This window comes from Melanaphis sacchari, unplaced genomic scaffold, assembly GCF_002803265.2.
Source record: "Melanaphis sacchari strain LSU unplaced genomic scaffold, SCAv2.0 Contig4_pilon_pilon, whole genome shotgun sequence".
NCBI classification, from domain to species: domain Eukaryota; kingdom Metazoa; phylum Arthropoda; class Insecta; order Hemiptera; family Aphididae; genus Melanaphis; species Melanaphis sacchari.
The window spans coordinates 308994-332089 of record NW_020271335.1 but is presented as its reverse complement, the minus strand read 5'-3'; the positions used below and the strand labels follow the sequence as shown (position 1 = coordinate 332089).

General features: G+C 26.4%; 3 protein-coding genes across 3 annotated transcripts; 1 reads left to right on the top strand and 2 right to left on the bottom strand.

Annotated features, from left to right (window-relative positions):
• Positions 1–278: 278 nt before the first annotated feature.
• Positions 279–3058, top strand: LOC112598991. The gene is made up of 2 exons (XM_025345682.1): positions 279–714; positions 2235–3058. Exons 1-2 carry the CDS (start codon positions 462–464, stop codon positions 3053–3055), a joined length of 1074 nt encoding a protein of 357 aa, XP_025201467.1. The 5' UTR covers positions 279–461; the 3' UTR covers positions 3056–3058.
• Positions 3059–4074: 1016 nt separating this feature from the next.
• Positions 4075–10298, bottom strand: LOC112598840 (protein toll-like). The gene is made up of 4 exons (XM_025345472.1): positions 9349–10298; positions 5943–7956; positions 4971–5129; positions 4075–4885 (listed from the first exon to the last, which is right to left on the bottom strand). Exons 2-4 carry the CDS (start codon positions 7953–7955, stop codon positions 4148–4150), a joined length of 2910 nt encoding a protein of 969 aa, XP_025201257.1. The 5' UTR covers position 7956; positions 9349–10298; the 3' UTR covers positions 4075–4147.
• Positions 10299–17292: 6994 nt separating this feature from the next.
• LOC112599182 (vesicle-fusing ATPase 1-like) lies at positions 17293–21562 on the bottom strand. Its single transcript, XM_025345995.1, has 12 exons — positions 21342–21562; positions 21164–21252; positions 20874–21101; positions 20654–20805; positions 20192–20324; positions 19979–20121; positions 19712–19911; positions 19429–19653; positions 19263–19373; positions 18695–19174; positions 17661–18004; positions 17293–17556 (listed from the first exon to the last, which is right to left on the bottom strand). Exons 1-12 carry the CDS (start codon positions 21345–21347, stop codon positions 17421–17423), a joined length of 2247 nt encoding a protein of 748 aa, XP_025201780.1. The 5' UTR covers positions 21348–21562; the 3' UTR covers positions 17293–17420.
• Positions 21563–23096: the final 1534 nt, after the last annotated feature.

Sequence of the window (23096 nt, the reverse complement as noted above, 5' to 3'; positions counted from 1 at the left end):
GTTATCATAAAACCGAAGTCTGATAACGGATGTGGGGATTTCCCACATTTTTCCCTGGCACTAAAATAGCATGGTTACCTAACGTAAACATACTTAAATCTTGTGGACAATTCGAAACGTCATATTATGTACTAGTACCAGTACCAGAATAAAATTGAATTGTTCACTTTCAACGGCGGATGCGATCGTCATATTATAAAAAAAAACCCATTTAATTATTTTACGCGTATTCAATGTTATAAAAAAAAATATATATATATATGAATATTTTTATTTGTATATCGATAGTTTTGATGTATTTTATAATATTTTTCACGTTTCGCTGTTTAATTTGACAATGATAACACTATGCGAGTGTTCGATTACAATATTAATAGTTTAATAATATAATTATTATTTTCATACCCGCTGGCCACCTTTCCTAGCATAATAATTTATTGTGCACAGTAGCTACGCGCACGATGATCCTTCACGACGGGATGATACTTAATGATGGCTCATCGTACCAGCAAAAGATGTTCGACAGAGCAGCTGTGCTATTGCAAAAGTTTCCATTCCGATTTCTCAACAGAGTTTCCAGAGAGAATGTCGAGCGGTCCGGCAACTCACGAAAAATGGCGTTTTACTATTCGAAACGTTTCCCAAACATGTGTATGAGCTCGTCGTTCTACGACGACATTATGAATATCGCAGAAATGCACGTCAACTATTATCGTGAGTATTATTGCTAGACCATTAATATTCCAATAAGTATTAGTTATTAGTAAGTGAATTTTGTTTCCTCTATATCCGACGGTCGTTATTTACTTTGCACGAACGGATTTATTGTATTGTTTGATAGTGTGATAGTGTTCTTAGTATTACTTGCTTATTACGAAAAGATCGAGATTAGGTATCTAACATATTTCAATAATAATTAATTGTACAAAATGCTATTAAAACTAAGTATTTCTTAATATATTACTGTATTATTCAATTATTAATACTAACAGAAACAGAATACAAACGATTTTACATTTTTACTACAAAAAGGTACACAAAATACTACTGTACAGCAGGAAGAACTGAATGAGTGTTTTAAGAGTGAAATGCTAACCCTTTATTCTGTAGCAACATTGCCAAATATAATCTTTTATATTATTGTAAGACTTTCTATTTTTTTAAGTATGGTATCTATTGATATTTTTATTTGTACATTGTACTCTTCTAAGTAATGACTTATTGTACTTAAATAAAGTTAAAAATAATATTAGACAATCGGTTCTATACATTTGTTCTGAAATTGCTAAAGGTGAGCATATTTTATTAAAAATTTTATTACCACTAATTTATTAATTAATATTAGTAATTTTGTAAATTGTTTACAATAAACTTAAGTTTGATATGTATAACAAACAGAAAATCACAAATGTTTAACAATTTCATTGATTACTAATGAAAATTTGTACTGAATTTAATGAAGTGATAAAGAAACAAAATATACCCAAAATATAATAATTATTAATTTGAATAACTTTTAAAAGTTTTATTTGAGTTCAATAAAAATAAAATTTAAAAAAAATCAGTTTGTTCTTATTTTAAACTTATGACAACCTTAAAAAATAGTTAATTTAATATCTACTTGTATTTTTGCTTGATTCTAAAAATATTATTAGAAAAATTATCAGCTGCTCTTAAGCTTATTATTATTAGTGTACTCTTACTAGATTTACTATTTATTCCAGTTTCAAATGCATATCCTGATGTCTAAGTTAGTTATTCAGTTTGTCTCAGTTAATACAAATTAAGATAGAAAAAAAAATCAAATATTTTATTATTTTATAATAAGACATATTATAATGATTATATTGTACACTGTATTATTATATCATTATTAATTGTACTATAATATTAAATAACTATACAATATTACTAATAAATAAAAATGTGCCTTTATATTAATAATATTTAAATTTAAAAAATTATATATTTATTTCCATAGAAGAGTTATATTAAAACAAAAGGTCAGTCAATATTATGACACGGTTTGAGGATTTCAAAATTTGGCAACCCTAATTATAACATAATATTTTCTTATATTATGTATATTATAGAACTATCAATCAAATCAATTATTATATATTGTATGTTAAGATTAGATAACTCAGCATTTACTGAAAAAATACAAACATTATTTAAATTAATATATTTTATAATATAATAAAGATACTAATTATTTATATCTAAATTAACAGAATCTCGTTGGTTTGATTTTGGTGAACTATATTCAGAACCATCTTTCAATGAATCTACAGTTCCTTGGACTAATCGTCCAGTATTACGACCAATAAATTCACAAAATACATTTGTTCATAGTGTCAATTACAAATACAATAACAATCAGAGGGAGTTAACTAATAGCCATACTCTTAAAGTTCAATTACCCAATAAACTAGTCACTATTCTAGTTCCAACACCTAGTTCTGTTGAATCATTTTCAGCATCTAGTTCACCATTAGATTTTGAAGAGCCTATTACACCTCTAAAATTAATGTCTAGAAATAATAATGATTTAAAAAAATCACCTGAAGAAAATAATAATAAAACACATGTCATAGAGGACAATGATACTAAAAATGGCAGCATTGACTCGGATAGTTCTAAATCAGATACTACTATTGATGAAAAGACTGTATCGTATGCGGAAATCATAAAATATTCTAAACCTACAAAACCTAAACAATCTGAAAAACCTGAGTATAATATTATTGAAGAATCTAAAAAAGAATCTATTAAATCTAATAGAATTCCACCATCTAAAAAAATTTCAATTAAGCTGCCCGATGCTCCGTTTTTACCAAATAATCAACATTGTGCATTTTGTAAAAATAATGGTGAAGAAGAATCAGTTTATAGAACACATTTTGTTAAAGATGAATTAGGGAATGTGAAGTGTCCGTTTTTATCAAGGTACACGTGTCCACATTGTAAGGCAACTGGGACTAAAGCACATACTATAAGTAGATGTCCATTAAGTAATAAAAATAGAATTAATAAATTCAATAAACAACAGTGATAAAACAGAATTCATTGTTAACATTGTTTTATTATAATTTTATTATATATTTATATATATTTTAAAATATTATTTGTTTAATTTATTGTTTCTTTTATCATAATAGAGCAAATTATAAATTTTAAATTAAAATAACTATATTTACTTGATATTTTTTATATTTTATTCTTTTAGATTTTGTTACAAGTATACAACTAATTAATAATTTAGGACAATTTTGTTCACGTTTATTCAAGTTTATAAAATGTTATATATTTTAAGATTTAAATGTTTATATTAGTTTATTTAAAGAATAAGTGAGATTATAAATAGACTATAAAAAGCCTTGTTTTTATAAAATTTCAAATATATGTTTTTTTTTTTTTTGTTATCTTATTATTTAATTTTAATTTTATATTAAGTGAAGTGTATAAAACAATTTTTTTACTTAAATGTCTGACTACTATTTCTCTATTAAATAACTTTTATGAATAATTGTTTATTTTTTTACACTTTTGAAACATCTTTAAATTATTTATTTATTCTTCTGGCATATTTTAGTTTTAACATTTTAGTTATGAAATTAAAATATATCATCGGTATTAATATTGCAATAATTTAATTTATTTGAAGACTCAGTATATCTTTCATACTTTCCAAAGATACTTCTATTTGCTTTATTCAATTGATAATTTGTTATTTAGTATTCTGGTAATAACTCATAAACTATTGACTTTGGGTTTAAGTAAAAATATTATACTAACTATTTAAAATTGAAAAATAATAGATGACTTTCTTTAAGTACAATACATGATAACATTTATTAATTTGATTGTAAATTATAACTAACAATAAGTATAAATATTTAGAACACATTTGATACTATAAAATTGTTGGTAAAAAAGTATTTAAACAATTTTTCATTTAAAACATATTATTTTCATATTTGTGTGTAATTAAAACTAATAGATATAAACATATAATTATATAACAAAATAAAAAAAGAACTTATAATAAAGTAACTGTCATAAAATGTACATACTGAAAAAATTATGTAAATATAATTACATTTTATAATACAATTAAAACAGATAATCAGTTATAAAATAAACTTCATGTCAACAAAATAGGATTTAATTTATCGGGTACTATTATCTTGGTTCTAGTTTTGTTTTTCATTTCAGGTCTATGTGGAAGAGCATATCTTAATTTTTCCCAAAACCAATAATCTCCCCACTTAATATAAGTATTCATAGACAAATAAGCTTTTAATTCTGGGTCTAAATCTTTAGTTGACATTTCTCCATAAAGTATAACAATTATACGACTGCGCCGTTCGTTAAGAGCACTGGAGTAAGCTGTCCTGAACTCTGTACGACCCCAAACACTGTCCAAAAAATGTTGTGATAATACAATAATGGTTCTTCGAGATTCATCAACTGAACGAGCAATTTGAGCAGGAATCCAATCACCAACTACCCAGTCTCTGTAGTGAAGACAAAGTTTAAACGGTGAATTACCTCCTTCCAAGCCCGGCACTAAATGCTTTGCAACTAGTTCCTCGTCTTTATGAGAGAAACTAATAAATGCATCATATTTTTTATCTTGATCAAGAGATTCTTCAGAAATTGGCCATGTTATATTATGAGAATACAGCCATATTTTAATTTTAGTCTTATAATTATTATACAAAACCCATAACAAACCTAATACTAAACTAAATACAGCTAAAAACATAGATAAAATAATGATTGTGGCAGTATTTAATCTTTCTAAACATACTTCTTCCACAGTCAGGGTGTATAAAGGAGTTGATGATTGATAGCATTTGATATTAGCCAAATCAAAAATCTATTAAAAAAAAAAAAAAATAAATACATACATAAATATAATATAATAATTTATAGTTAAGACTGTTAAGAGCTTCGTATTTTACCTTAGATGAATATTTATGAATAAAATGAATAGTATTCTTGGCATCACAATCACATATCCATGAATTACTATTCATTGTTAAGGTATTTATATTTAGTAATGTATTATTCAAATTTGTCTCACTAATCATTGTAAGATTATTATGTTCCATGTGCAATTCCTAAAATGAAAACAGACTTTAAAATATATTCATAAAAGTCTAAATGGTAATAAAAATCATGTGAAAATCTTAATACCCTAAGATCAATTTAAAGGTAGAAAGTTATGTTCAATAAATCATAACTTTTAGTATATTATAAACAACTCTAAGATATTAATACTAAGAGAAAACATCAAAACGTTAAAATATTAAACTTTAAATTGGTGGTCATGTTCACATTTATACAACACTAAAATAAATAACTGGCAAAAACGCCAATAAACTTCTAGACCGGGCATGTTAAATGTATAGTATCAACTAGACAAAAATAGATTACGCAGGCCACACAAATAACTTATTAAATAAAAAATTATTTTATACAAATGTATAAAAAATTTTGATTGGAAAAAACCTACCTATATACATTATACATAATGTATATACCAAAATATACTTATTTCTAAAATAGTTATGATACAAAATAAAATTAATTTTTTTCTTTAATTGTACTTAATTTTTTAATAATCCTGGTGGCCGTGGGCCTGTGCATCTAATATGCCAGCTATAGAATGATGAATATTCTTTTTAAAACAGAATAGGTTATTTCAAAACTATTTTTTTTTTTTTTTGTTTATCTGTATTATTTAAGGCGTATAATAATAGAATAGTTTTTATTAATATAAAAGATTACTGAAAAAACTTAATAGAAAAATTATAATAATTAAAACAATATAATGGTTAAAATTAAATCCTCTTCATTCAGAACATAAAACAAAATAAATATGCGTTTATTTTTAAATATACAACTATAAGTATATAATTTCATCAACTTACCATAAGATTTCTGGGTAACTGTGTTAGGTTAATAGTGTTTAAATTATTGTAGCCAATATTTAACTTCTTGATATTCAAATTTTCATAGTTTGGCAACTTGGTAATGAAATTATTTTTTAAATTTAATTCTGTATAATTAATATTTTTACTTGAAATTATTACTTTTGGTGCCAATGTTAAATTTCTATTTGAACAATCCATCAGGGCAGATTTGTCATGAGGACGGTAAGTACACTCACATTCTAAACAATCAGTTTTGTCTACATCCTCAAAAATTTTCCAGTCACATGTTAAATTTTCTATATTTATATTTGAAAATTCTGTACGTAAACCATCATTACATATCAATTTTTGTTCAATTTGTAAGTACTTATACACTATTTTTGGCATTTGATTATGTAAGAATCTTGCAAACTCATAATTACGACAATCACAAATGAATTTATCACTAGACAGATTTATTCGTCTATTATTCCAAAAATTGTGTGGTGGTGATTGTGCTCTAGCAAATATTTCTAAATTTGTCAAATCAATCACTTCTAATGGATTATTGTTAAGATTAGTTCTTACAATTTCATTAATATACTGAATATCTTGTGTTCTGAGTATAGTGAAGTTATTACCTGCTAAATTAATATTATTTAACTTAATTAAATTTAACCAGCCAGGATCAATACAATTTATATAATTGTAAGATAAATCAATAACTTCAATTTCATCCAAATAGTGTAATGAGAATGAATAATTTGAGATCAGGCTACTTATTTTGTTATGAGACAATTTCAATGTTGTTAATTTCGGGAGATTTAATGCTTCCCGTTCAAAATTTATTATTTGATTTCTTTCTAAATTGAGGTACTTCAAATTACTTAAGTGTCTTAAGCCATAATTGTTTATTTGAAATAGTAAATTATTGGATAAATCTAAGGTTTCTAGCTTTATTAATGGTTTAAGCAATTCATGGTTGATATTTTCAATTTGATTTTTAGATAAATCTAACAATTTCATTTTTCCAGCATCCCGAAAAAACATCACAGGCAATTCATTCAAACGATTTGAAGCTAATGATAATTCTTTAATGTTTGATGAATTCCAAATCATATTTTCTGGTACTTTTTCTATGTTTAAAGACCTCAGATAAACATAATGTAATCGGTTTAAGTTGGTTAAAAATTTATGAGGTATAGTGGTAAAATTACCATAGTTAAATTTTATAGATTCTATAGAAGTGTTTTTAAATGTTTGATCTGGCATTGTTACTAAAATATTCTTGTTTAATGATATGTCAACAAGTTGACTGAGATTTCCAACAGTTATGGATGTAATTCTATTATTGGCTACATCCAAATGCTTCAGACTCTGAACATTTAAGTCCAAAGTTGTTAAAAAATTTGAGTCCAAATTCAAACCTTTCAATGGAATACCATAAAACAGATCACTATTTATTTCGGTTATTTTATTGTCACCTAAATCTAATATTTCTAGAAGAGTGAGGGATTTGAACACACCATTAGGTAATTCTTCAATGTAGTTATGTCTGAGATATAATTTTGTTAGGTAAGGTGTTCCCTTAAACGATTCATTGGTTAATATTAATTTGGTAAGAGTAATATCTAATGTCTTCACACTCTCCAAATTTGACAGATAACCATTTTCTAGACTACCATTGAGTCTCATGGAAACTAGTTTCATATTTTGAACTTTGTTAATGCCAAGTGACGAGATGGTTTGATGAATTCCCATATCTGATAATAGACAATTTGCATAATTTAAATTTGTTATATTGATTTGATCAAAATGTTGTTCCCAATGTATTTTATCTGAATTACATTCAATTTTAACTATGGATTCCATCAAATTGGCTTCCACAGTTGATAAGCCACATTCCACTTGTATTTCATCTTTGTAAACATGATGCCTACATGAGCATTTATCACTACTTAAGCATAATAATTCCGATAATACTTGACCAAGAATTACTTGAAGTATAATAATGCTTATTAACCAGTTCATTCTGAAAAAATAAAATAAAATTTTTGCTTTAAAATTATAAATCAATTCAGTGAAAATATTGTAAATTGTATGTAACTAGTCAAAATACGAATTCTTCTTCTAAAAATAAATATCCAATAGAGTTCATAAAGTCATAGATATCTAGTTAACCTTGATTTAGGTACTAAATATTTTATCAAGATTGTTGATTATTTAAAATAAATAAGTACAATAAACAATTTAATTTAAAGTAAATAAGTAAGTATACAGATTCAATTATAAATAAATTGAATACAAATCAAAGGTTGCGTTGTTATAAATCATTTAGATAACACTATTATTCATTAATTAGATTATTATTTTACTACCAACTCATTCTGAATAATATTTTTTGAATATAATAATATATGAAAATTATAGGTTAACACAATTAAGTTCAATAATTATTATTATATATAATTGCAAATTGGAGTAAATTGTTATTTTACTCTCATAAATTTTTCTAATGAGAATACTATTGAGTTTGAAATAACTATTTTATAGTATTTAAACCTATTAGTATAAACTATACTTGAGTATTTTAAGTTACAAAGATTAATTAGATATTATGATTTTTAAAACAATTTCAACATTAATAGTTATTCCAGAAAGTATAATTGAATTTAGTGCTGTTGTATAATAGCAAAATATGTGTTATTACAATTTTGTTATCAAAAATATAAAATACAGTGTTCTATTGAACATAGGTAGAGACTAGTGGTTGAGTAGTAAGTATATATTCAATATAAATTATAGTAAGTAATTTTACATATCAATGATCAATTAGCACCCAGGATTGAATTATCTCAAGAAAATATTATATAGATAAAAGTTATTTTAGGGAAGGAAGACCTAACCTTCCACATTTTATAGTGGGAGCAGTTATTATTTTGTCCTCTTGTTATAGATTTAATTCATTAAATGCCTAAAAAGTTTTTTTCTTTGCATTATGTTTAAGCTTGAACACTATTTTTCTGTGTATGTTTTATGTAATTACTTATTTGTCATTAAAATATTGATATAGGTACACTATAATGAGGATTATAGACTTATGGTAAAAACAAGTTTTATTTTAACTTATTGTACAATTCTAGAAAACTTCTAACTAACTTTAAAAGAAACAAAGGGTTTCACGTCTTACAACATATATTTAAAAAAAAAATCATTAATAATTATTTTTCTCATTTTAAACAAATAAATAATCCATGTTTAACAGAAAACAAATTTTACGAAACAAAAAATCGCGATAAAAATATAACTACAGAGCAATAATGTTCTAGGGTCTCAAAAACATCCCACCACACTGAAGACAAAACAAACTTTTTATTATTTAATGACAAATATTAAATATCATATAATCGTGTGAAAAACTTACTTGGGCCGGCTGTGGAACGTGATGTAGAATTCGCGGTGCGTCAACGGACTCTATGCGGGCATTGCCATGGACGGCATGGCTGTAGCGCGTTCATCCCTAAGACTTCGGTGCTTTCGGTGTGAACCGGATCTTCCTACTAGATCTGTCTGGTCCCCGGGACAAAGATATGCGCGGCGGTAGAAGCATAATCTTCTGGCCGCGACAGAATTGTGTTTTATACCACACAAACGTCGTAAATACAGCGTATTTCGTCGCCAAGGAGACTGAGAACTGGAAAGAAGATCGGAAGTTTGTTAGTTGGATAACTTCAAACGAAACACGACACGACGATCTAACAAGTATATAACGACGCGGCCTTGTAAGTATCGATGGGTGCTATTATTTATTAATTAGCGGACACGAATAACGACCGTAAAAAGTAAGTTAAATATTCATCGCGTAGAACACTGGTGATGAGTTAATGTCAGATTTTACCATGAGGACAACAAGATTTTTCTACAAACGCGAATCGTGCGCGGACGGGCAAGTCACACTGCTACTATTGTAGCACTAGTAGTACTACGACTACGCGTGAAATATTTCGTCAATAGTGAATCGTCGCTATTCCATTCCGCACCTGTAGGTAGGCAGGTATAATAATAATATTATTCAGTCGTCGTCGTTGGCACTCGGCGGTAGTGGTGGAAATTTGAAAACCCAGTACGCGGAGGCCTTTCGCGCGCGCCGCCTCGAATCTGCGATCCCCTCTGAAGCACAACCGGTTTCGACCATAAAAATAACAACACAACACGATAATGGGTTACAGTCACAACACGCGTACCGTGTTCCTAAAGTAGTCGTATCGCGACGTAAGATCGCATTAATATTATAATATAATAATAACTATTATTATTATTATTATTATTATTGGCTATTGCACGCGCGATTACGCCACTGACCGAGAACGTGGCGGCGTTCCGTCCAGACGCATGTCCACAAAATTGTAATTTCGCATAATGGCGATGAGAATTTACTGAATTTATCGCGTCCGGTGTGGCAGTGCAGTGGGAGAATGCCAAACGCTCGTTATCTGCGTGCAAAATGCTTTCCGTCGTTCGTCGGCGATTTTTTCTATGTCTATTCGATAACCAACTTTATATATATATATATATATTATATTGTGTAATGTGTACGTGTATCATGTTATACTATTTATGTTATATTTAGCGCAGTTCAGTACACATTACAATAAAATGCATATTTTCTTTACTTTAAAAAAATAATATATAATATGTGATTTATTGATATCATTATTATTATTATTTATTTATGAGCGACGACGACGAATGTAGGTTACAACTAATATACATATTATCATACTATAAGGTCTAAAGTTACTACGTACAATGATTGAGAATATTTTAATTTGGTACTTTTTTTTCTGAGAATAATATACCTTCTATTATAAATTATACATGAGCTTCGTATTACAACATTTATTGGTGACAATATTCCCACCTACGACCTGCCGCTACTCCACCGCAATCCAACAAACCACGAATTCTTTGTATTCTCGTAATCTTCTGATATCTGTATAATATGATATAAGGTAAGATTGAACAATTCCAAAATAGCTGCATTGGCCTTGCTTCCGTGGTTTTCGAAGTGATAATAGTATTAAAGCCGTCCTAAAACAGTGTGGATGCCGAATTCGGGTAGTTTTATACTATGAAATACCTATTTAACTATATATTATATCGGTAAACGCATGGTTAGGTTAGGAGTATTATAGAAAAATTTCAGCTAGATAACCTCATATTGAAATGTGGATTTCGAAGGTTAAAAGGTTAAGAAAGTATTATTATACACGTTTTGAAAAAATGCCTATTGTCAATCCTTTTGGAATATGCATGTACAATACCATCAATACCTAGATACCACATTTATTTTTTAAATAATAGTTCCAATTTTTTTTACAGATTCAGATTATTTGTTATTAACATTTTTTTTGTAAGATAAGATAAATTTTTGGTACAAAAACGATTTTAAAAACTAAAATACCTACCTATTGCTATAATTATTTCTTAGATTTTGTGTTTTATAAGTATTAGTGTTTATATTTACAGCTATAGCATTGTTGAAACATTTAGTAGTAGCCTTTAGATATTTCTTAGTGAAACATTCTGTAAATATATTTACATTTTTAAATTGACTGTTTATTCATAATATACGTGCAATTTCAAATTTTTTTTTTTTTGAAAGATTGGTGGCTAAAAATGTATATAATACAGATCTGTGGGAAGGGGGAATTAACCACATCTCTTTTTTTAGTTTAACTTAAACAATATTTTATTTTCTCAAAGATTTTAACATCACATTTTATTCATTAATATTACATTGTCATTTGTCACTGCCCATTGGATTTTCCAAGAAAGGATAGAGCCATAGAGGACGACTCCTCCAGTTTACATACATGATACACCTATCTTCAATAAAATAAATTACAATATCAAACAGAAACAATAAAGAAATAGCACTAACAAAAATCAGAAAGAAAATAACCACTAATGGATGGTAGGTACCTCTATTTGAAATTATAATGTATTAATAGGATCAGGCATCAGCACACTTTTAAATTTTTGTTTTATCACTCTAATCTTTGATTCACGCTCAGCATATCAAATTCATGTTCAGTAAAATGGATCTTGTGTTATTAGCACGGATATAGATATCTATATCCGTAGTTGTTAGATTTATATTTTAATGAATTGAATTACGGTTATCTAGAATCTAGAGAACAGTAAATATAACTATTAAGTATTAACAATTATAATCCACATTATCTGTTAATAAGTTGTATTTTAGAGATATTTCAATTTTTTTGCTATACAATGATCATTTTTAAATTGTAATATTTTACACGCTCACTTAAAACTTGCATAAAAATAAAAAGCCAATATAATAATATACGGACGTAGATAATGTTTTTATCATTGAATTTAATAATAGGTCAATTCACTCTAATAATATTATAATTAACTAACAATACAAGATAGGTTTTGTCGAATATTATTTTTTGTTGCGCGTGGTTCATATATTGGAAACAAGTACGCAGACATCATATTAATCAATCTTATACATCTTTAATGACAATTGACAAGTATAATTGTACAAAACGATAACCAAAATACGTTTAGTTTACAGCAGTTGCGCTTATAGTTAACTGGATTTAAATAATCTTGACAAAAAAAAAAAAATTCTTAGTAATTAAAAAATATTTGACTAAAATTGAATTAAAAAACGATTACGTTATAAATTATTTTATTTATTTATTTTTTTTAATTCAGAAAGACCTTCCAGTGAAAAGACTTTGTAAGTTAGTTAATTAAAATTATAATTACTTCTTACAATTTACAATGTATTTAGTATTTAAAATATTTGGGTATTCAATTTTAGATGAGTAGGTCCTTACAGTGGCTACATTTTAATCTTTTTTAAGGATTACCAGGAATGTTTGCTAAGTGATGGCGCAAGACTTTTTATTAAGGGATTTGCACGGTTTTGTATATTTAAGTTAAAACATTTATTGAAGGTTTTTGCAACATATTGGACAGAGAAAATGGCGAGATCATTACGTAATAGGTACTAGAATTGTAAATGCCGTGTACGGTTTATGTTCGAGATTTTAGCAGAGTCCCATAGTTGTACACCCTACGTCCATTGTCCAAATTGGCTTGTGTTTATTTTTAAAGAAGTAGGTAGGTATTATTTTTCATGAAATATTAATAATTATTACTTATTACTGTGGTAGGTATGAGTTATAAATATTCTTATAATAATTAATAATAAGCTATATGCTATACTAGAAACACGGATTAGTATTCTACTGCTGCAGTACTACCTTACTAATATTTTACCAAGTTTAAAACTAGTACTACACTTATTACAGTGAACATGTATAATATCTATAAGACTGTAAATATATAATTAATACGATTTAGTTATTATTTTTTTTTTATATATGCTCCCTCAATCATATAATTTTGAGCCTATAATGATTTTGGACGAGGTATTCAACTACAATATTTCAATTCAAGTTCATTAGGAGTTAAATATTAATGGAAGTTCAAAAGTTTCTAATGTAAATTGGTGTAAAAGTGTTGTATTTTAAAATATGATATTGAATGCGTATGTTGTGCTGAATTTGAAAAAAAAAATAATCTTGATGAACTGAAAATGTATAACCGAAAATAATCTGTTTAAAAAAATTCGTTTTAGACAAAAAAAAAAATGTAAGTTTACTGGGCATAACATGACATCAAATGGTTTTTAAAACGAAAAATAACTTACTATGGCAATTTATCTAACAATTCAGTATATTTGTCACACACAAATACAGACTGGATAAATGCATGGAATTCGTTAGGGAAAAGTTATTTTTATAATTTGTTTATTATTTATTTTCAAATAATAACTTGTAATTTTTTAAAAAGTGTATTCAATTACCTTTAAAAATATCCTAAAATGTAAAATAATCGTGTTATTTAAATAAAAATATAACTGAAAAATGTAAATAAAAATTAACGTTTAAAATAATCGGTAATATTGTTTATATTTTCTTAAAAAAGTAACATTTTAGTTTCAATTGTAGTAAACTTAGTTATGTTTCAAATAATTTTTTAAAACTTATTGGAAAATCTTAAATATTTCTTTTTAATTTTTATCTTAATTCATTTAAATCTGGTTTTGTAACAGGAGCAATATTTATCGGTATATTTATTGACTGATCATTATTCATTCTGCCAATGTTTTCAACGTTTCTGAGGATTTTTTAGACAATATTTATTAGTACTTCTCGCTTTCACCAATAATTTATTAAAAATACCAATTTTGATTGTACAATGTCCCAAGGACTTTGAGTACACTATTTTATCCGTAATTGTTATTTTATCAATATTATTATTACTTTAAAAAATAGTTATAATTGAATACATATGCTTACCACCGTATTTTAGACGTATTATTTTGGGCATGTATTTTAATCTTGTGTTATAATAAGTCGACGAAACTATAAACATCCTGTATAGTGTATACACAAAGATTTTGGATTGTTGGGAAATTTTTAAAAAATCTTTTCCCCTAATAATTTTTTAGTGCATATAGTAACACTCACTATCTGAATGTAGTCATAATTAATTTTTTCATTCTTAGTCTATAGTTCATCTCCACAAATTTTTAAAACTTCATTTTCATTTTACTTATGAATATTGTTAATATAACAAAGAATAATAATATTTACCTAATCGTATAGACTTTAGAGACAGAAAGACAGATAAACTTGAAACAATTTCGATTAGATTTAGTCTAAGTTAACTAACATATTTTATAGCAACACATTTAGATAATATGACAAGAAAATCATAATATGATTTATATATTATAGGTAATGAGTAATGACATAGTGTACAATATATCTCTAGATTTTTTAATTAAATAATACAATATTTAAGTTATTTTCTTTCAGCTTCTATTAACCAGGACAAATTTAATGACTGACTGGGACACCAATCATGCTGTTAAATCCTGTCCCGATCAAACAAGGACAAATGGCAAGCATACTTATGGGGAACTTTATATTAAATTTTAAAACATTTTGCCATAAATAATACTTTTTTCATAAATAAATTTAAAACACTAATTTATTGCACAATGTATATTTTTATTTGAAATAAATACATTAACTGGGAAATATAATCAAATACCTACATTTTGATTGAAGAATTTGAGAAAAGATTAGCTTAATTGTTGCATGTTTCTGGTTTCACCTAATAATTTTAACCTGAATTGTTCTGCTAGGATAAAAGTACTCAACTATCAATTCTTCTTGTATATATATATATATATATAAAGACTAAATGCATATAACATATATTTCAATAATTAAAGATGTATAACTATAACATAAAAGCATGATATGAAAAAAAAAGACCATGACAAAATTTTGTAGGCGTGTTAATGACAAATGTAGTGGCGTAACTACGGGATGGCAAGGCATGGCAATGCCTCGGAGCCTTGGACTTGGTGGGCCCCGGAGGGGCCTTCGACCCTCGTACAGTCATACATACAATTTGTATTATAAAAAATGATGTACAAACATTTGAATTTTATTTTAAAATTCACGAGACATGTACTGTTATTACTTATTAGGATAGGAAAAAAGTGAAAAACAGCCTATTATTGGAAAATAAACAATGTTTATTTTTTATATTAATATTATGACGTATATATAGAATCTTGAATTATTATGCGATAAAAATAATAATCGTCGTACCACTCGTACACATACTATCCAGTATCCACTAACATAGATTAAATATACTAGTATATTTAATCTATGCCACTCATCACTAATGGTAATCTATGCCACTCATCACTAATGGTAATCGTACGTACAACGATTATTATTATTGTCGTGATATTAATATTAATATCGTCTATTTTTCGTTTTGTTCATCTACACGCCATTTTACATTTGATTGTCGAATCGTCTGGACAACTTGCATAGAACAAGTAAGTTTAACTTTTAAGTTATAATGTTTGTTATATCGTGTGTTTATAAAGTTTTGAAACACTTAAATTATTGTTTAAAAATTGTAATACCTACCTACTATACAGAAATAAAGTGGCTATTTTTTTTTTTAACTTTGGTATTATAAATATAAGGAGGCCAACACTTTATACTGCCCCGAGGACCCAAATTTATAATTACGACAAATGGTTAAAAAATTTGAAATCATTTAAGTCATGTCCCAATAATTTAATAACATTGAACAAGCCTACAACAGGGTATTAGAATATAATATATTTATTTAAAGAGGTTCAATGATTCAATGATAGCTAGTTGAGATAATAAAAACTTGGTATATATTTTTTTCTTACATACTTGTAACTTTTATATTTTCAATTTTGTATTAATGGGTTTTAAGCATGTTTTCTATTAAAACACAGTGTCGAGCAAATTTTATAATCAAGTTAAACTAAAAAAAAAAAAAAACAAACATAATTTATTAATATTAAAATTCACCAAAATTATTTGGTAAATGCAAATTAAAAAAATAAGTTTGAAAATATTGAATAAAATATTAATTTTTAAAAGCATTTATTATAATTTATAAGTCAATTCACATCTGAATTGACTAGTATACACTATAAAAACAAGTATCCAATCACAATCTACAAATATATTAATGTTAAAAATAATTTCTATTAATGTAATTTGATTGAATCAAATTATTTTCAATATAATTTTAAGTAGGTTAATTGAAACATATTTCACTAATTATTATATAATAGATACCTATAGTAAAGATATTAGAATGTTATTAAATAAGTTAAAAGTTTTATACAATTTAACATATTATTAAGAAAATGAAATTCCAAAAATTGAAGTTAAATCTATTTTATAAAATACTTACAATACTATTAAAATAACTATCAAAAATTAGAATACATTTTTTAAAAACTTTTTTTGTCTTCAAATAACAAACTTTATTATAAATGATTTTAATAGGGTAAATAAATTAGCATTTCAGTAATATAACTCTTAAGTAATAAGTGAAAATATTTCACTGTCAACAAGTATTAGTTTTAGTATTGTCTACTTTTTAAACAATTACCAAACTACTTAATTTTCTATTAAATATATATATAAATAGGAATCATAAATATTAAATTATTATAATGTTCAAACATCATGTTTTAGAAAATAAAAAATATACAGCCAATGCATTTTAAAACAAAAATTAATGATATAATTAAATATATTATTATATATATATATATATATATATATATAACAATTAAATGGACGAAAATTGAAAACATTGTAATGTATATGTTAGATTAAACAATATTTTAATGGAAATAAAAGCAAAGAAAAATATAAAAATTGTAATAATAATTGATTTTAATTTAAAACAATAATATAGCCTAATTGCTGACTCTTAATTTATTTCGGAATGTTATCATAATTATTTTTTTTATATGATTTATTGAATAGTTGACTAATTTTTAAAATTAAAACAATACAATATCTAATGTATCATAGTACCTAGATCCAGACAACCTTCTTCTTCCATTTTAGTTAAGAATTTAATCACTCTTACTTTTGGATCTGTTTGACGGGCCATATCAATCAAAGCCAATAGCTTTTTTATACCAATGAAAACACTAAAACCATAAAACATTACCATTAAAATATCAAGTAACTTATAAGGTCATATTATTATAACTATTTATAATTAAAAAATACTCAACAAAATTCATTAACTCACTTATGCCCAGATATTTGGTTATATATCTTGTGGATATCTTGTTTTGTAAACAAATCAAATTGTTCTAGAACTGTAATAAGTTCTTCTGGTTGACTGAGATTAGGGACATGAAGTACAGCAGTAAATGCAGATAACATTTCCATTTCTTCAAGTACTTGTTTACGACTGCTAGTACACAAAACTAAAAGTTTTTTACCTTTAGGGGGTTGTTTTTTTAACAGAACCAATAAAGCTTGTAGTGTTAGATTAGAATATCTTGGACCAATCGACCCATAGTCTAATAAACGTTCAATATTATCAACTAAAATACAACTAAGTTGAGATCTGTACGCATCATCAAAGATCTAGAAAAAAAAATACGAAAATATTTTAATTCTAGTTAATACCAGTTTACATAATTATCAATAAACACTCAATGTCTTTTTAAGTTATGAAATAATTAAAAATATATACATGGAAGAAGTAAAAAATGTTCATTTTTAAGTAGTTTATATATCTTAAAGTTTTACTAAATAGTAAATTAATTTAAAATTCACAACTTAAACTTAAATTACGCATAAATATGTAAAAAACACCATGATTTTTTATAAAAATATTTATTTAGTACTGTGTAAAATGAGGATAATCATTATTAAAGTTTGATTTGTAGTTATCAATAATTGTATATGTATATATATATGTAATAAATTCTTAGTTTGTATATAGGTTAGGTAGGACATACATGAATGTATGATTAATTTTATAAATTATACAAATTAATTTGATAATACCTAAATATATTCTATTATAAATGCTGAATCAGTCAAAGACAACACACATTTATGTAGAGTAAATAATATATGAATATAAAATAATTTATAAATGACTATTAGCCTATAATATCTGTTCGTGATTATAGATAAAATTGAATAAAAATTATGTCAATTTTATGTTTTATTTTTCATACTACAGATAAAGTTTAGATAGGTTTTAAATTTTTAGGTGATTTTGAGCGTTTATTGTTATTTTTATTAGGATATTTGTAGGGAATATACTTTTCTGATTTGTAAGCATTTGGCTGTTTCAGTGAAGCCAACCATGTCTTCTGGTGAACACACTTTAACAAAGGGAAAATCTGAATCTTTTGCTAACTTTGCAGCCAGAGCAGTTTTTCCTGAATTTGGAGGTCCTTCAATGAGTACAGAAACAAGACCAAATGTATCAGCTACACGAGCTTGCTGTGTGAGCAATGTTCCATCTTCTAAAATTCCACTGACAGATGGGCCCCAAATTATAATGCCACGAGCTAAGAAGTGTTCCAAAGCCTCTGCGCTAGCACCAAATGCGGGTTTTATATCATGTTCTAATGCATGTAAAAAATCATCTTTGCACACTTGAAGTTTTTCAGAAGCATCAGGATCAACTTCTACCTTATTGTTGGCTTTTATCAAACGATTCATGGCTGTTGATTGTGCAGCACGAACTAAACCTTCCAACTCAGCACCACTGAAGTTTTTAGTTCGTACTGAAAGTTCCTAAACAATTAAGACACATAAATTGTATATAGATTTTATAGACCAGAAATTAATATCAACAACAGGATATACTATTTAGATAATTTACCTTCATGTCTACATCATCAGCAATTTTTTTAAATTCTTTCATACGTGTTGTGTGGATATTCAAAATTTGATAACGTCCATGTTCATCAGGTAAACTTATTTCCATTTGTACCTAAATCCAAGTAATTATGATATGATTGCAAAAAGTTTCATAAAAAATATCTTACTTCAAGTCGGCCAGGTCTAAGCAATGCTTCATCAATCATATCTCTTCTATTAGTCATACCTATAACTAAGATATTATTTAGTTGCTCAACTCCATCAATTTTAGCTAACAATTGATTAACAACAGTATCGTGTACTCCTGTATTTCCTCCAACAGAACCTCTTGCTTTACAAATAGCATCAATTTCGTCAAAGATGATTATATGTAAGCCACTAGCCGAACCAGACTAAAATGAAAATATAAAAATAAGAACTAATCTTTATTAAATTAATAATCCAAAATACCCTCTTTTCTTCTTCTTCAGCATCTGCGAATAACCTTCTTATATTTGCTTCAGATTCACCCACATATTTGTCCAAAATTTGAGGGCCATTAACAATTTTGGGTTCACGTGCATTTAACATCTGTCCAATTTGTCTAGCCATCAACGTTTTACCAGTTCCAGGTGGACCAAAAAGCAAAATACCTTTGACGTGTTTGCACCCTAAATTAATGAAAAGTATATTTAGCTAATTTTAAAATGAAGCATTTTCAATTTTAATTGATTTTACCAAGTTGTTCAATAATCTCTTGTGGAAATACTCTAGATGCAAATGCTCTTCTAAAAATAGCATTAAACTCTGTATCTAAACCACCAATTCCCATTTTGTTGAAGTCAAAATCTGGATTAATTATTGATACACGTGCTTGTTGACTATAAATAATAAGCAACATTATAATCAGAAAGTAGGAAAATTCAATATTAATAAGAAAAATCAATTTACCATTTTGACTTTCCTACCAACATCAATGTAGAATTAGGGCCTACAACAAATCGTACGGCTGTATTGCTCAAACATTTCCCATATTGAATAGACCGGGGTACTCCTCCAGAATTGATTTCTTGAGAGTTTACACCTAAAAATGTATATCGTATATTTTTTATAACACTTTAAATTTTTTTTTTATATCTGTCTCAATTATTGTAATATATTTTTTTTTTGGACAATGTTAAAATTATTTTTGAATCAAAATAATTATATTATTTTAAAACTACAAAACAGAGATTTTTTAATTAAATCTTTGAAATTTATAGTAAATCTAAAATAAAAAATTGTATACATTACTATTTTAAAAGTTAATCAACTAATATTCAAAATGACAAAGTTAAGAAGATATCATATTGTATTAATATAAAGATCTAAATTGAACAAATCGTTCAATTTCAATGAACATTAAATATTTACCTTCAATGCTTTTGATCTTAATTATCATCAATGGTTTATCTGGTAATTGAAATAATAATGTTTGACCGACAGATAAAACGTGATTTGTGAAGTTTATTAAAAACTCTTTAGCCATCATGTCAGTATCAAACTGTTCATTAGTATTTTTAGACCTATTATATACATATATTTATATATTATATTACTAACTTTTTTTATAAATACACAATAATATACTTACTTATTCTTTTGAAGATAGTCAATTTCAGCTTCAACTGAACACAAAAAGTCAAAAGGAGTATTACCTGGATAAGAAGTAATACTGATTGGCTGATTGATAGACAGGTTGGCCCATTCTCGTTGATTCACAGAAAAAGCTATGCTTCCTCGTGGAGGAGGATTTTTCACAAACAATGTTGTAAACCAAAACTTAAGATCTGGTTTGAATTGATGTTGGACCTCTATGTATCTAAATATATATTTATTATAGTTGTTTAAACAATAACATTGATATGATTAATTTTCACATACTTTGTATCGTCTTTAAAGTCTTCATCATTAATCACTGCACAATTTGTAAGAGCCCAATCGTCTGCCAAACATTTGATTGCCCTGTAAACCTATATAAAAATAGTAGAACAATAGACACTTTGTTGGCTTGTACAAAGTTAGCGATAATCACTCAAAACAGTTAAACCCTAAGACTTACCACCATTTTTTTGCAGTGACTGAGTAAGTGAACTTTTGATAAATAAAATTACATTAGTAGGACACCTCTACCAGACGACTCGAATATTTCTGTTTGATTGGACACGAATATTAAATATATAATATAATAGTGAACGTGGAAATACTGGGAATCAGTAAAATCCGTGTAGTCAATTATAATAACTAATAAACATTTAACACCAATTCACTATCAACGTTGTTATCAATGAATGCTTAAAAATCAATAATGGTAAGTGAAATGCGCATGCTTCGTGACACAGTTATGGAAGGCGTTCATATATATGTTAAACTTTAAGTACTGAGTTTACAGTATATTCTATATGGGTCTGGTAGGGTCGCTGGGATAGGGAGGAAAGTATTTTATAATTTATACAATGTTATACCAATGAACAATGCCTGGTGGATCACACACTCACACGATAGTACGATACAGTATTTTACCATTTGGTAGTTTAGTACGTATTGCAGTAGTTGTGTAGCACACTCACCGGGCATGTGATACAACTATTTTATTATATTATGGAAATAAAAATTAAGTCGCAGGGTCATTTTCTGAAAATAAGTTTAACGGGCGGTGCTCGCAAGGATCAAAATTCAGTTTATTATACTTGGAAATATTAATTTACAAATATTGATTTTACAATGCGTGTTTTTTTTTGTCTATCTATAGGAGCAGTAAAAATGCTTAAATTTTCAATTTCTTTAAAATTTCTGAAAGGCAAGTGAATCTAGTTGATATTTTGGTGGGTTTTAAGTATTTTTATTAATAAAAAGGAAAACAACTGGAACTTTTATGGAAAACCAATTATCGACAGTAATCGATTTTCTTATTTTGTTGCCATTCTAATACCAATAACCATTAACTAGAGAATTTCAGAAAAATTATAATTTCTATACATGCTATTGTTTTAAAAATATTATGGTTTTTTAAACTACTTATAATATACACGTAAAATGTTTAACACTTTTAGTCTAACTATAAATTTTTATAAAATGTACTTTACTCACTCGAAAGCATACAATGTATTACTTGTTATTTAAAATAATGTAAATTGTCATTTGTTATTATATTAATTTTACTTTGACACTCACTGACCACCACTAGTGATAGTTACTATGGGTAGATAGCTTTTTATATTTTCATTAATGTTGTTTAAGATGTTGTTCTGCCTAGAACAGTTAAAATTATTCATAAATAATATATATTATTCTATTTGATTGTTTTGTCATGCAAAGGGTTTTCGATCATCAAACATGTTTCTTAGCCGGTCACGTTGTTTGTCTGACAATGAGTTAATCATAAATTCTTCATACGGGAATCGGTCTTCGAAAAACCTTTGAAATTTTACTCCTTCAATGGCAGAGTTTTGATTTAAAATCAAATCATCAATTTCTTTAAAAATTAAATCTAGATATTTACGTTTTGATGATTTCAAACGTTCTTTACATATAATGTCACTAAATTATAAAAAAAATACAATCAACAAAAAAATCAAATAAAATATTAGTGATTATTTGATTAACTTACTACGTGTTTTGAGATGTTTCATGAGACATTTTAAAAGAAATACTGACACTCAGAATATAATTATTTTACTTAAGTATTGATCAAACATTTAAATGGGAGTGAAGGGAGAATGAAAAAAATATATTGGTTTAGAAACTAAGCAATTATTTTATTATAAGAAAATTAAATTTTACATTTATTTACATAGAAAAAATCTTAACATAGTTA

Bases quoted from the DNA above. Each gene is read 5' to 3' on its own strand.
- LOC112598991 (XM_025345682.1), top strand. From the start codon at position 462: ATGATCCTTCACGACGGGATGATACTTAATGATGGCTCATCGTACCAG. The intron at 715-2,234 runs GTGAGTATTATT...CTAAATTAACAG, and splicing joins AATGCACGTCAACTATTATC to AATCTCGTTGGTTTGATTTT.
- LOC112598840 (XM_025345472.1), bottom strand. From the start codon at position 7,955: ATGAACTGGTTAATAAGCATTATTATACTTCAAGTAATTCTTGGTCAA. The intron at 5,130-5,942 runs GTAAGTTGATGA...TTTTCATTTTAG, and splicing joins AGTTACCCAGAAATCTTATG to GAATTGCACATGGAACATAA. The intron at 4,886-4,970 runs GTAAAATACGAA...TTTTTTTAATAG, and splicing joins TTCATAAATATTCATCTAAG to ATTTTTGATTTGGCTAATAT.
- LOC112599182 (XM_025345995.1), bottom strand. The intron at 21,102-21,163 runs GTATGTGAAAAT...ATATATATTTAG, and splicing joins GACTTTAAAGACGATACAAA to ATACATAGAGGTCCAACATC. The intron at 19,912-19,978 runs GTAAAATCAATT...TCATTAATTTAG, and splicing joins AGAGATTATTGAACAACTTG to GGTGCAAACACGTCAAAGGT.